The 13,997-nt window shown below is 39.4% G+C and overlaps 1 protein-coding gene across 7 annotated transcripts in view; it reads right to left on the minus strand.

The window, feature by feature from the left end:
- Window positions 1–13,436, minus strand: part of Sec22a (SEC22 homolog A, vesicle trafficking protein) — a 54,549-nt gene extending 41,113 nt beyond the window's left edge. For 3 of the 7 annotated variants that reach the window (XM_070030059.1, XM_070030055.1, XM_070030061.1), the window contains exons 1-2: window positions 13,360–13,436; window positions 4,675–4,875 (exon numbers count right to left, since the gene is read on the minus strand). In XM_070030059.1, coding sequence (XP_069886160.1) covers window positions 4,675–4,856 — 182 coding nt within the window. In that variant the 5' untranslated portion in view covers window positions 4,857–4,875; window positions 13,360–13,436. Of the gene's footprint in view, window positions 1–400; window positions 537–4,674; window positions 4,876–9,905; window positions 9,970–12,957; window positions 12,977–13,080; window positions 13,113–13,359 lie in introns of those variants that run through there. The other 4 variants (XM_070030057.1, XM_070030058.1, XM_070030056.1 and 1 more) reach the window with 4 other exon arrangements.
- Window positions 13,437–13,997: the final 561 nt, after the last annotated feature.

Raw genomic sequence — 13,997 nt, forward strand, 5'->3', positions numbered from 1 at the left:
ATTCATAATGGAGTTCAAACTGAATTCCCTAAGACTATTTGTCTTTTCATAAAACTAATGTCTCAATGTTATAAGAGAGCTCAAAATATACAAACTTTGATTTTTAACCTCCTAAGCCAATCACCAATTTTAAGGTCTCTAATGACAAAACTCAACTATCCTATGCTCATAATTATTGTTTTAACCAACTTTAAAATTTATCCATTATATATCACAACTTCAGGAAGGTATCCTTTAACCAATGAAATATGAATTTCTTAAAATTTTATATACAAAAACTTTAATATTACTATGTAAATCACCAATTGGCTATCTCATGCTCTACCCTACCGTGCCCAATCAAGAACCCTATCAACAAGGTTTCTCAAAAGCTGTAACCTTGGAGAAAATGAAGACTTACTTCCAATGGCACTCTGAACACTGCGAACTCCCAAAACCACCATCCCTCATCCCTCATTTAGCAGCTACTGTAACATCTGCAAGGCTCCATTAGCCAAAGTGAAGTGTCCGGCCATTCCAACCAGATGAAATTCATCAATTCCCTACACACAGGGGAGAGAAAATTACAGGCATGTTCTTAGTTTTAAATGTTACTCCCCGATTTTTTTTCCTCAAAACTCTACTCTTCTCCTGCCCAGTCAACTAGAATTTAATATGAGGTACTACCTGATTTAGCCCATAAGTATACACTTAATTACTGTGATACCTCAATTTCTTTTTGGCAATACTGGAATTTGAACTCAGGGTCTCACATTTGCTAGGCAGGTGCTCTACCACTGAGTCATGCCTACAAACCTTGGTACCTCAATTTCTGTACAAATTTTATAATGACAGTGCTAAAAAAATGAGAAATCAAAACTAGTGTAAGTCATGGCAGATCAATTTCCTCAATTACTTACAATCTAGTAACAACAAGCAAATGGATTTTTTTTAAAATAAGAAATTCTAATAAATGATGAAAAAGGCACTCCAACAAGTTCTCCATATAACTGTGAAGGGAGTGAGGTCATAGAAATGATATAGTAGTAATGAGGAAAAAAATAGTTCAAAATGAAAAGGAAAGAGGCATTTAACATGACAAAGAAAGAAGACGGCAGTCTGGTGCCAGTTTCTGACTGTGCTACAGTAGATCTCATGAGTTTTATCTTTACATGAAAAAAATTGCCAATTTTATATATTTCAGACTAGATTCACTTCCATATACTGTGAAAATAGACTAAAAACCAACTACTCCTCTTACCAATGATAGAAAATATATGAAATTTAGGTTCTTGTCAGGAACTATAACTAAAAATTGTTTTTTGAAAGTCTGGCTTCAAAAATAACATGCATAAATGTTTCTCAGTGCATGGACATAAGCCACGTAATCTTAGCCAGGTGCTCTCATAGTTCATTCCTACAATCCTAACTACTCAGGAGGCAAAAAAACAGGAGGACTAAAATGGCCTGGAAAAAGAGTTCATTAGACCCCCACATCTCAATCAATAGCCAAATACAGTGGCATATCCCAGTTAGAGCAGGAAACATAAAATAGTGCATCATGGTCTAGGCAAGCCAAGGGGTGAGGAGAGTAAGACTTACCTCAAAAAATAACCAGAGCAAAAGGGGCTGAAGGCATGCCTCAAGTGGTAGAGTACCTGCTAGCAGTGTGAAGCCTTTTGTTCAAAATCCCAATAATGAAGAAGAAAAAAAGCCTTGTAATTCATCCTTTAGGTATCTCTAAAACTGTATTTTTGGATCAAGCAGATTAGACCTCAGTTAATTTATCCCATATGTAAACAAAGCCATTTCTCTCATAAAGCCTTTTGTATTATACCAAGAAATTTTAGAAAAAAATCATAAAAAGGTTACTACTATAGCTGCTAGGGAAATGCTATCCAAATGCTATCTCTTTCTATGTACCAGGTCTCAATAACATGGAGAACGTTTTTATCCTAACTAAATCCTGATCATCCCCACCTCTACTTTGGCCACAAGGAAACTAACACAGAACAGTATTTGCAGACCTTTTCTCAGAAAACTAGTTAGTTTACATCACTATAAGGAAATGTTACCTAAGTTCATTATTCTCCTGCCTTCATTTTCCTTTCATCTGATTACTTCTCCTTTGAATTATTATGATTATTATTTTTGCAAATTAACACAAATCCTTTGTGTGAATAAGTTGGGGCAAAAATAAATAATACAAACTGTAGAATCCATATTTAAATGGAAAGGGAATACATAAATTTTTTTTACTACAGTTACTACTTTAAAGAAAATAAAGCAAAATAATGAAAAACACCAAAAAGTTTTTTTATTTTCTTAAGCCAAGCTACCTATAACATTCAGATAATATACAAGCCTATCTCCCATAATTTTGGTATCTGGCTCTATCATTATACAATAACTGAAATTCAGTGTAATAACCCAGTGTAATAACAGAGTGTATTACATAAAATACCAAAATATTTCAGGTGTTTGCCCCTCAAAATAGTAGTAGGCTAATAAATCATTGAAGTTATACTTTACAACCATCAATACATTTTCTATTTAAATCCTCAAAACCCCAATTAAACGTAACATCTCATCTATCTTACTGTTAGCTGAATGATCCAAGTAATTGTGGACATTCTCTAAGGTTCTATTCTGGGCATTTCTTTAAATTCAGTGGGCATTTCCACCATCACAATTTCTATGTGAATGATTCCAAAATCTCTATCTTATTGCCATTGGACTGTCTTACCATAGCTGAATTTAAATGATCACATGGAGTGTCATTATATTTCTCTTCTTCCTCATTCCCCATTATCCATTCTAATAACTTCACTTTTGACAATGACATTATCAGTCCAAATCCAGGCTTTGATCATCATTGTCCCTCTTACTTTTTATCTCTGATAAAGGATTGATCATTTCTTCTTTTGATCTGTCTTTCTATTTGGCATTTTCTTTATCATTTTTTCTACTTCACATTCTAATAAGCAGTTGACCCTTCATCCCTATCTCTCCTCTTAAACGTTCCATGTCACCTATGTTCCACTGTCTTGAAAGTGTTTTTTATCAAGTCATGTACTTAAACCTGTAGCAATAGCTTCCTATAACCTGTTAGGCTACAGTGATCTTCCTCAAGCTGAACTCTGAGGGCAATACAGGATCTGGTCTGATACTAATCATTACATATGCCTCGTAGCTATCCCTAAATCACCATCTACTAATACAAAGCCAAGCAGGTTAATGCACCTACCTTGCTAAATCACACATTTTGCTTATTCTCCTTCCCCTTCTCTGCCTAGATGCCCTCTATTCTGTGTAAATCTTAAATCCTCTGGACATGATATTGTCGTCTTAATAGCAAAGTCATTTGTTTATTATATCCCACATGGGCTTTGTTCTTCTTTTTTTTTGGACCTTATCTGATTTTCTTTGTACACATAATCAGTACAGAACTACTCCAAAGTTAACTGTTCTCTAATTGTTTCATATAGTATGTTTTCAAGTAGTATAATCTATTCCTACATATTTAATTTAAACTGTAAAGTGACTCCCAACTCTAAATTCACATATCCTCTTTACTAAACTTAAGATTCACATATATCCAGTTGCCTATCTTAGATGTCCAATGGGCAACTCAGATATTACAGCTACTAACAAAACTCTTGATTTTTACCAATGAAATGCACTTACTCTCTCCAATCTCTTTATTTCAGCCCCATTATGCATATAGTTTCTCAGGCCAAAAACCTATACATGATTCTTAGTTTTTCTTTTTTCTTCACATCCCTTCATCTGTAAGAAAAATCTACTGGTATTATTCCCTAAATCCAACTATTGTTCTTCATTATCATCCTAGTTCAAGTTACAACTGTCATCTCTTCCTAAACTTCTCTAAAAGTCCTCCAGCTAATCTGTTTCTATTCTCTCTCTCTTTTAAGAGTTCACTCTTCAGAGCTGCTAAAATAAGTTAATTAAATTATTAATTAAATTAAATTATGTAATTAAATAAATTAAAGCCAAAATCAATTAATATAACTCTCCATCTTAAAACTCCCCAATGGTTTTCTACTGCATTAGGTTCAATAAATAAATAGAATCCATCATGCCTCAACTTCTTCTATTAACTGTCCACAATGCTTACCACTGGTTTTCTTTCCATCTTCTGATATATACAAAGGGCTTCTCCCTTGGTTGTTATCTCAGCCTTGTTCTTCTTCTTTATATTCTCTCTCATTCTTTAGGTCTCTGCTCAAATATCACCCTTTCTGAGAAACCTTGATCACCGGAGATAAAGTCACACTCTATTCTATTACTTAGTCTTATTTCCTTCATATAGAATATAGTATTAAGTGTCCCCTTCAACTAGAATATATGCTTCTTCTGTTCTTGGAGGGAAGGCATCAACTATTATATTTTTGTATTTCCCATTACAGTTTGCCTGCTATAATCCTAGGCATGTAAACACTCCAGTAAATAAACAACTTTAAAAATTTTTGTAATCTATAAAACTATAAAATTTTCTTAAGCTAGATATAAATGTACAGAATCTACAAAAAGGTTGATAATAGGATGACTATCATAAATTCAGAACATGATTGTTAAACTAATTGAACACTAATTTCTATTGCAACCAACTAAACATCATTAAAATGATAGCTATCAGGCAAATGATTCTAATAAAATAAACTGAAATCTTACTTAATGTTATAATGTCCAGTTTTCAGTGTACATCTATCAGGAAGTTGAGCAAGTTTCTTTGAGAGCATTTTAAAATACTTTCTGTACTTCTGCATTCCTGTGCTTTGTTCATAATCAGTAGAAGCAGAAAGTGGCAGTCCATCTCTGACACGAATAATGGAGGCAGATAAAATTGTAGACATTTTAACTGACAAAGAAGACCTAAAACAAAACGAACAATTTGGATTAGATAAAAATTAAAGTCAAAGCTGATAAGCATGTGTAAAACTGTTCAACTGCAGTCAAGGAATACTAATTTCAAAATGACATAAATTCTTAACAAATTAGCTTAAAAAAAAAAAAAAAAAAACATCTGCAGCTGGACACCAGTGGCTCATTTCTATAATCCTACACACTCATGAAGCTAAGATCTGAGGATGGTGGTTTGAAGCTAGCCCAGACAGTAAAGTTTATGAGATTCTTATCATCAAAAAGATGGAAGTAGGGCTGGGAATGTGGCTTTGTGGTAGAATGCTTCCCTAGCATGCATGAAGCCCTAGGTTCAATTCCTCAGTACCACATAAACAGAAAAGGCCAGAAATGGCACTGTGGCTCAAGTGGTAGAGAGCTAGCCTTGAGCAAAAGAAGCTCAGGGACAGTGCCCAGACCCCCTGAATTTAAGCCCCAGGACTGGCAAAAAAAAAAAAAAAAAAAAAGTGGAGTAGAAGTGTGGCCCAAGTGGTAGAGCATCAGCCTTGAGTAAAAAAAGCCAAGGAAAAGTCCTGAGTTCAAGCCTTACTACTATTTGATTCTGTATGTCTGTACAGCATTCTACAAAGTATAAATAAAAACAAAAGCTCATGGGGCTGGGAAGGTGGCTCAGTGGTAGAGGGCTTGCCTTGCATGCATGAGGCCCTGGGTTCGATTCCCCAGCACCACATAAGCAAAAAGAAAAAAAGCCGGAAGTGGCGCTGTGGCTCAAGCGGTAGAGTGGTAGCCTTGAGCTGAAGAGCTGAGGGACAGTGCCCATGCCCAGAGTTCAGGCCCCACAACCGGACCCAAAACAAAACAAAACAAAAACAAAAGCTCATATAAATACCATTCTCAAAACAATCTCGCAATTTTTCCAAGAATTTGAAAGCATTGATAATCTTTGATCTCAATAAGTTTAAATATGGAACCCTAGCCTAATGAAAATAGAGGGGGTGTGTGTGTGTGTGTGTGTGTGTGTGTGTGTGTGTGTGTGTGTGTGTGTGTGTGTGTGTGTGTGTGTGTGTGTGTGTGTGTGTGTGTGTGTGTGTGTGTGTGTGTGTGTGTGTGTGTGTGTGTGTGTGTGTGTGTGTGTGTGTGTGTGTGTGTGTGTGTGTGTGTGTGTGTGTGTGTGTGTGTGTGTTTGCGTTTACTAGTCCTTGGACTTTTGCGCTCAAGGCTGGTGCTCTACCGCTTGAACCTCAGCTTCACTTCCAGCTTTTTTGATAGTTAATTGGAGGTAAGAGTCTCATAGACTTTTCTGCTGCCTGGACTAGTTTCAAACCAAAATCCTCAGATCTCAGCCTCCTTAGAAGCTAAGATTACAGGTATGAGCTACTGGTGCCCAGCTCACAGATTTAATTTTTGTATATATGTCAGAATAATATTCATCCCTTTAAGAAAGAATACTATGGATGACTCTTATTTTGTAACTTTCTAAGTGCTTACAACGTTTCACAGTAGGCATACTTTATTCTCACAATATGAGAATAATTTTATTTAGTAGAAATCCTAAAGCGAAAGGGATACTTGACTGGTACCAGTGGCTCATGCCCACAATCCTATCTACTCAGGAGGCTAAGATCTGAAGATCATGGTCTGAAGCAAGCCCACAGCCAAAAAGCCAGAAGTGGACTGTGCCTCAAATGGTGTTAGCCTTGAGCAAAAAAAACCTCAGACACAGCATCAAGGCCTGAGTTCAAGTCCCAGGACTAACCACCCCCCCCCCCAAAAAAAGAGGAATACTTGCTATAAAGCTGTTCTCAATCTTTTTACAAAAAATTGGCCATAATTAGTCTCTTTTACTGGATTGTAGACATGATTTACAAAAACAGAGACAAAAATTTCACAGGCCTGGTTCTGAAAGCAATCAAGTAAATACTTAAGCTTTGATAAAAATACTCAATACAACCTTATAAAAGAAGTTGGGAGCTTAGTTGGAAATTCAGATTTCTGGTCCCCTGTAGGTTAGTAGTTAAGAATCTCTAATTTTAACAAATTCCAAAATTACTACTGTATTATCATCTCAGGGATATACTTGAAAATGATTGAATTAAAACAAGTCTACATCTGAGATAAATAACTGTCAGGTCAACAAAGTACAATGTCACTAAGTGCTTATTTACTAATAGCAAAGACAACAGATAAAGATTCAAAATTTGATAAAATTTCAGCGATCTCTGAGACTAAATTAACTTTTACCTTCTGCTAGGTCAATATTTTTATCCCATTCCCCAAATGAAAATATGAACAATATATTAAAAAGAAAACCATAGAGAGGCTAGAGATGTGACTTAAGTGGTTGAACACCTTCTAGCTAGTGTGAGGCCCTGAATTCAATCCCCAGTAACACACACACACACACACACACACACAAAATTGCAAGAAAGGAGGGGAGGGAAGTGGGGGAAAAAAAGAAGAAAGGAAGGGAAGGAAAGGAGAGGAGGAGAGGGGAGACAGAGAAGAGAAGGGAAGAAGGAAAGGGAGAGAGGGGAAGAAAGGCAGGGAGGAGAGGGAGGAGGTGGAGGGAAGGGAAATGATAGGAAATGGAAGGGGGAAAGAAGGGAGGAGAGGAGTAGAAAAGGGGGGAGGGGAGGGGAGAGGAAGGGAGGGGAGGGAACCACAGAAAACCAATTGGTTCAGTTTCCTAATGAGGAATTGATTCAGACCCTGAGTAGCTAGGGGTTATAGGCATGAGCCACTTGAACCTGGCTCTCTTTTCTCTTAAAAGCAGTATCAGGAGAAAACTGGGATCCCTGATGGAATGACATCTATGGAAAAATAAAAACCCTTCTTGAATGTTATTTATTAAGTCACAACTGCAACATTTGGCCTCAGCATAAAAAGGGGAAAAAAAGTCTTACTTCATATTCAAGTATTTATTATTTAAATATAAAACTCTCCAGAACTACCCTACTACACAGTAACCATTCAGGGAATTATTGTGAGAAGAGGTTGTGATTTACAGTTCCATTTGTCCATATTCTTAATATTTAACAGTAGATTTGGGGCATGGTTCAAGTGGAAGAGCACTTGCCTAGTAGATAAAAACATAGTATTAGGTGGCCCCGATGGCTCATATCTGTAATTATAGTTACTCAGGAGACTGAGATCTAAGGATTGTAGTTTGAAGCCCGCCTGGGCAGGGAAGTTCATAAAACTTTTATCTCAAAAAGAACAAAGATGGGCTGGGAAGCTGGCTCAGTGGTAGAGCGCTTGCCTAGCATGCACGAGGGCCTGGGTTCAATTCCTCAGCACCACATAAGCAAAAAGAAAAAAGCCAGAAGTGGCGCTGTGGCTCAAGTGGTAGAGCGCTAGCCTTGAGCTGAAGAGCTGAGGGATAGCGCCCAGGCCCAGAATTCAGACCCCATGACTGGACCCAAAAAAAAAAAAAAAAGAACAAAGACAACAAAGTTTGCTGTCCACTTTATTAAAGAAAAACTAGACACATTTTGCATATTTGATATTCTTACTACATAGTAGTATGAGAAATAATAACAAGAAATATCCCAACAGTCAAAATCCTTAAAAGATATCAGAGAATTGTTTCTATTATCAGTAAACGTTTTTCTGGTTTGTTTTTTTTGGTTGGTCGTGGGGCTTGAACTCTGGGGCTGAGTGCTGTCCCTCAGCTCTTCAACTCAAAGCTAGCACTCTACCACTTGAGGTATAGAGCCACTTCTGGTTTTCTGGTGGTTTATTGGAGATAAGAGTTTCATGGACTTCCTTGCCTGGGCTGGCTTTGAACCGCGATCCTCAGATCTGAGTAGCTAGGATTACAGGCGTGAGCCACTGGCGCCCGGCTCCAGTAAACATTTTTCTTAAGAGAAAAAAATTAAATCTCTCTCCCCCAGAATAATTTGAGTTAGCATTCAAACCAGTTATGAAACTGGGATCAATGTTCAATGAACACAGTAGATTTTACTTCTTTGTAGATGAACCTAATCACCTTAGGAAAAGTAGTCCTTTCTCAATAAACACATCACTACCTTCACCCTTTAAATTTTGACTTTGGATTCTTTTTTTTTTTTTTTTTTAAACCAGTCTGGGGCTTGAACAGTCCTAGGCACTGTCCCTGAGCTTCTTTTGCTCAAGGCTAGCACTCTACCACTTGAGCCAGTGCTACTTCCAGCTTTTTCTGTTTACATGGTACTGAGGAATTGAACCCAGGGCTTCATGCATGCTAGGCACGCACTCTACCACTAAGCCACATTCCTAGCCCCTGGATTCTTATATTTTAAAAACAAAAATAAAACCCTGTATCTCATCTGAACTGTGCTAGTAAAAAAATAATAATCTGTCCATATCAAGGCCAAGCTAGGATTAGAATATAATTAATGAGTCCAGGCAAGTCTGGTGCAGGAGGCTCATACCTGTAATCCTAGCTACTCAAGAGGATGATATATAAGTATTGCAGTTTGAAGTCCTTGAGACATTTATGTTCAATAAACTACAAAAAAGCAAGAGGTGTAGCTGTGACTCAAATGGTAGAGTGCTAGCTTTGAGCAAAAAAAAAATTCAGGGACCAAAATTTAAAAATATTAAAAAAAAAAAAAGAATCCAGGCAGTTTAAAGGCCTTAACAGTCTGGGGTTTGTTTTGGTTTAGTTTAGTTTTTTTTTAATTTTTTTCCAATTACAACAATTGCACAGGAAGCTTTGGGGGTAGCAATAGTTGCTTTTTTCTTTTTAGAGCCACAGATAAAATTTTAAGACATTGCTCTATTTTTCCTTTTAAATTTATTTATTTATTTAATTGTAAAGGTGATTATAAAGAAGTTAAATAAGTCAAGTAATGAGTACATTTCTTTTTGAACAGTGTCGCCTCTTCTTTCATTTTCTCCCAACAGGAAAGTCCACGAGACTCTTATCTCCAGTTAATCACCAGAAAACCAGAAGTGGCACTGGGCTAAAGTGGTAGAGTGCTAGTTTTGAGCTGAAGAGCTCAGGGACAGCACACCCAGGCCCAGAGTTCAATAAAAATGTGTATATATGCAATACCTGCCTTTAGATAGTAGAAAATTCACAGGCCATCTGAGTAGTGTGACCTGTTCTTTCCCCAATTGCAACTGAGGGAGAAAAAAATCCCAAATTAGGATCTAGATACATCTATAAAGTCTCAGAAATATAAATTCCCAAAATGACAAACCAGGGTTAACAACTCTAGTATCATTAAGTAGTAAGTATCGCTTATAACAAGCTTCTTTTTCAGAAGCTTGTTAGGCAATAACTGTAGACCCACAATATTAGGAAGACACCTCTCAGAAAGTAATTAAACCCAAATATGAGTAGTTTTCTTATCTACTTCACAGCCAAATCCTTTCATTATCCCTTTAAAGATAAAGACATTTTATAATGGGGTCACTTTTTAGTTCATCATTCCCTAAACTTCTGAAACCCAAATACCACTTTCAAAATTCTTAAATTTCCATAGCGTCTGTACTTCTACACTTTCCAAATATTGGTCTTTGAATTGACTTTTGCCCTATATTATTGGCAACAATATCTGTGAGGTGAGTTTTTAAGTAGTAAGATTTTCTCCTAATTTGAAATCGTTTTCTTTCGTTTAAATGTGTGCATGAAAATTTCTGGAGAGCTGTATTTTTTAAATGTCTTTGGCTTATCAAATTAGCTTACATAGGCAACAGTATCAAAGTCTAGGAAGCACTAACATGTTATTTTATTAAAAGATTCTGTTGGAATAAGAAGGGGATTTAACTTGGGGATTTGACTGTGTAAATATGATAGACTGGGTAGGGGCAGATCTCTTTCTCTTAGTTGATTATATTAACTGTGATGCACTGGGTGGGAAAAGATTGGGTGGAGAGAAGAAAGGGGGACCAAGAACAATCAGAATTATTTTGATGGTTTGCCTACGCCCTCTGTCTCTCTAGTATAAGCCTCCTATCATTGGCATTTGCACTGCATAGTGTATTTAAGACTCCACAATAGATTAGATTCACTTCTAGAAACATGACACCCAACACATACACAAATGTGTTAGACCACAACACTTGTTCAGGACCACAAAATTAACACATCTTAGAGACGAGGAAACTAAGTCTCATTTCTTAAGTTCACATTGGTAATATATGGCACAACTAGCACTTAAGCCCCAAGTTTCTTTCATCTCTACATTACAGTGCTGTATCGGCCTCAAAAAGCAATAAGGGGGGATAAACAGTAATATAGAATCTATCTAACTACTAAGTTTTGAATAATACTTACATAAGTGTTTAAGTTTTAAGAGGAAGGCAGTTAAGAGGATCCCATTCTGCATGGGACCAGATTGCCCAGGTTCAAATCCAGGCTCTACCACTTCTCTCTCGTATAAACTTGGGCAAGCTTTGCCTTACTAAACTTCAATTTCCACACCTGTAAACTATGGCAACTAATAATAGTTCCTCCTTCCCCCTCTCTCTATCTCTCTCTCTCAATCCCTCTCGCCTCCTCCTCTTTCCCTCTCCCTCTCCCTTCTTCTTTCTTTCTTTTCTTTTCTTTTTTCTTTTTTTTTTTTTTGTGCCTGTCCTGGGGCATGAACTCAGGGCCTGGGTGCTGTCCCTGAGCTGCTTTTGCTCAAGGCTAAAGTTGTACCACTTGAGCTACAGTACCACTTCAGGCTTTTTCTGACTTTATTGGAGATAGAGGCGCACAGACTTTCCTGCATGGGCTGGCTTCAAACCAAGATTCTCAGATCTCACCCTCCTGAGTAGCTAGGATTACATATGTGAGCCATCAGCACCTGGCCTCATTTTTTTTAAGATACTAAGAGCGTTCACCTCATCTTGTAAAGCACCCTACATGCCTTGCAATGCACTAAAGATGATATATTATTCGATATTGCTATTTACTGACTATTCTTTATGGACCAGGCACTTTATACACATTACTTAAACCTTCCAAATAACCTGGGTAGTATTGCTTCGTTTTTCCTTTGAGGAAACTCAAGCCCAGAAAGTTTAAATAATCTGTTCAATCCCTAAACAAGTTAATAGGAAAATAAATTTAAGATTAATTTTAACACCTGTTGCAACAATGCGAAGTACAAGTTATGTCGAAAATGAGCTTTACAACGTTGGGGGGGGGTTGGGGGAGGAGGCTGAGAAGGGATGTGAAGGGTAAACAAAGGAGGAGGCTGCAATGCTTGGTAAGAAATGTACGCATTATCCTGCCCATGTAATTGTAACCCCTCTGTACAGTATGTTCACAAATAAAATAAAATAATGAAAAAATAAAAAATAAAAAAAGATTAATTCTAACAACCCTATAGAGACACTGCCTCTCAACATATCCAAACTTTTTACTCAAGTACATGGAGAGGAAGATCAGACACTCCTATACCAGACTCTCATATACCAACATAAAATCTACTTAAAATTTACTTCATCACATACTATGGGGGAGGAGGGAGGTACTAAACTGATGTGATGGTTCTCAATAGGAAATGTGTACACTTCTCATTAACTTTGGGCGTAGTCACAAATGTCGATTCTGAACTTTCATGTACCAGAAATCATAGGTACCGCTTAAGGAATTGTTGCCAAATTCCTTACATTCTTGGCGTGTGAGTACAGAATGTGATTCAGACTTTTAAGAAGTGGTTTTTCCAGCTATTCGCTGGGAATCTCATGTCCCTTTTGGTGGCGGATACTGGTTCTGGGATGAACAGGCAGGCATAGATAGGGAGGGGCTGGTTATGAAGCGCCCCCCCTGCCCCAGGTATGATACAAAGGAAGCTAAGTAGCAGAAGGAAAAAGTCTAAAACTGCTGTTGTTTCTCCCGTTCCCCCTCCCTCCCCCCTCCTCCCCCCCCCCCCCCCCCCCCCGCCGCACAAGGATTCAGAACAGCTGGTGGCAGGTCTCCCGGTGGAGAGTTCTGCTGGCCGAGCTAATTGCTCTCGTCTCCCTTCTAACCACACGAATTCTCAAAGTGCCACTAATAGGGCCTCGGGGGGTTTCTGAGCGCCGGCGCGGGCCAACCTCCGCTCCAGGCTCATTCAAAGCCCACAAGACGCCAACTCAGGTCCTGCCCTGCCCGAGACAGGCAGGAAATGTCACCTGAAGCTCTCCGGGGCCACCTAGCAGCCAGTCTGGACCGGACATCCGGAGTCCCCGCCACCACTCGGTAGCAGCCCGGGATGACCGTCCCTCCTCAGGAGCCTGCCCCTGGGCTGTGCTCACCCCGGCCAGGCCAGTCGAGGAGCAACCGCCGCCGCGCGGCCCACAGGTCCTAAGACCCGCGTTGAGGAGGACGGGGACCGGGTCCCTTTAACCCCCACATCCACCCCCGAGCTACGCGGCCTCACGACGCGGGGTCCCCGGCTCCCTTCCTCGGGCTCAGGCTCGGTTTCTGCCCCCAAGCAGGCCGTAGCAGAAGGCAGGAGGGTAAAGCCAGCGGCCCAGAAACCCCGAGCCAGGAGGGGACCAGGACTGAGGGGGCCGTGCCGGGCCGGGCCGTACCTGTCGCGCCAGGACCCGCCGCTCCGAGTGACGCGCCGCGCAGGGCCTTGTGGGCCGGGAGCACCCTCTTTGCGTGGTTGTCCCGCTTCCAACGTGGCTAGCGCGGGCAGACTCAAACCCCGCCCCTACTCGCTCTGGCCAATCGGGATCTGTGGGAAGCACACAATAACACGCCCACTTCCTGGGTCGCCTTCGTCCCGCCCCCTCCAGGAGGTATGGACGGCTTTGGAGGCACCTGCTCTGGGTGATGGCGTAGTCTTCTGGGGATAAGACTAAACTAAAGCTAATCTCCTCCGCCCACCGCCCGATGTCTGAAAGCAGTCTGTCTCTCACGAGGGCCTAAAGCAAGCAGGTATCCTTCTGGATATCTTCTATCTAGACGTGTAAATCAGACGTGAACTCCAGGGCCTTAATGGATTAATTTGCAGATAAAGGTCATCAAGGAAAGGAACTGACCCGCTTCCCCACACATACACCGCCCTACACACATACACACACACACACACACACACACACACACACACACACACACACACAAGAAATTTAGCACGCAGAGACATGCCTGACGCTGACCCTATAGACCTTTCTAGTTTTTACGGGGTCATGTATTGTTAAACAAGCATTTATTAAATGTCTTC

This window comes from Dipodomys merriami, unplaced genomic scaffold (genome assembly GCF_024711535.1).
Source record: "Dipodomys merriami isolate MVZ:Mamm:240054 unplaced genomic scaffold, mDipMer1.0.p SCAF_2, whole genome shotgun sequence".
Lineage (NCBI taxonomy): Eukaryota > Metazoa > Chordata > Mammalia > Rodentia > Heteromyidae > Dipodomys > Dipodomys merriami.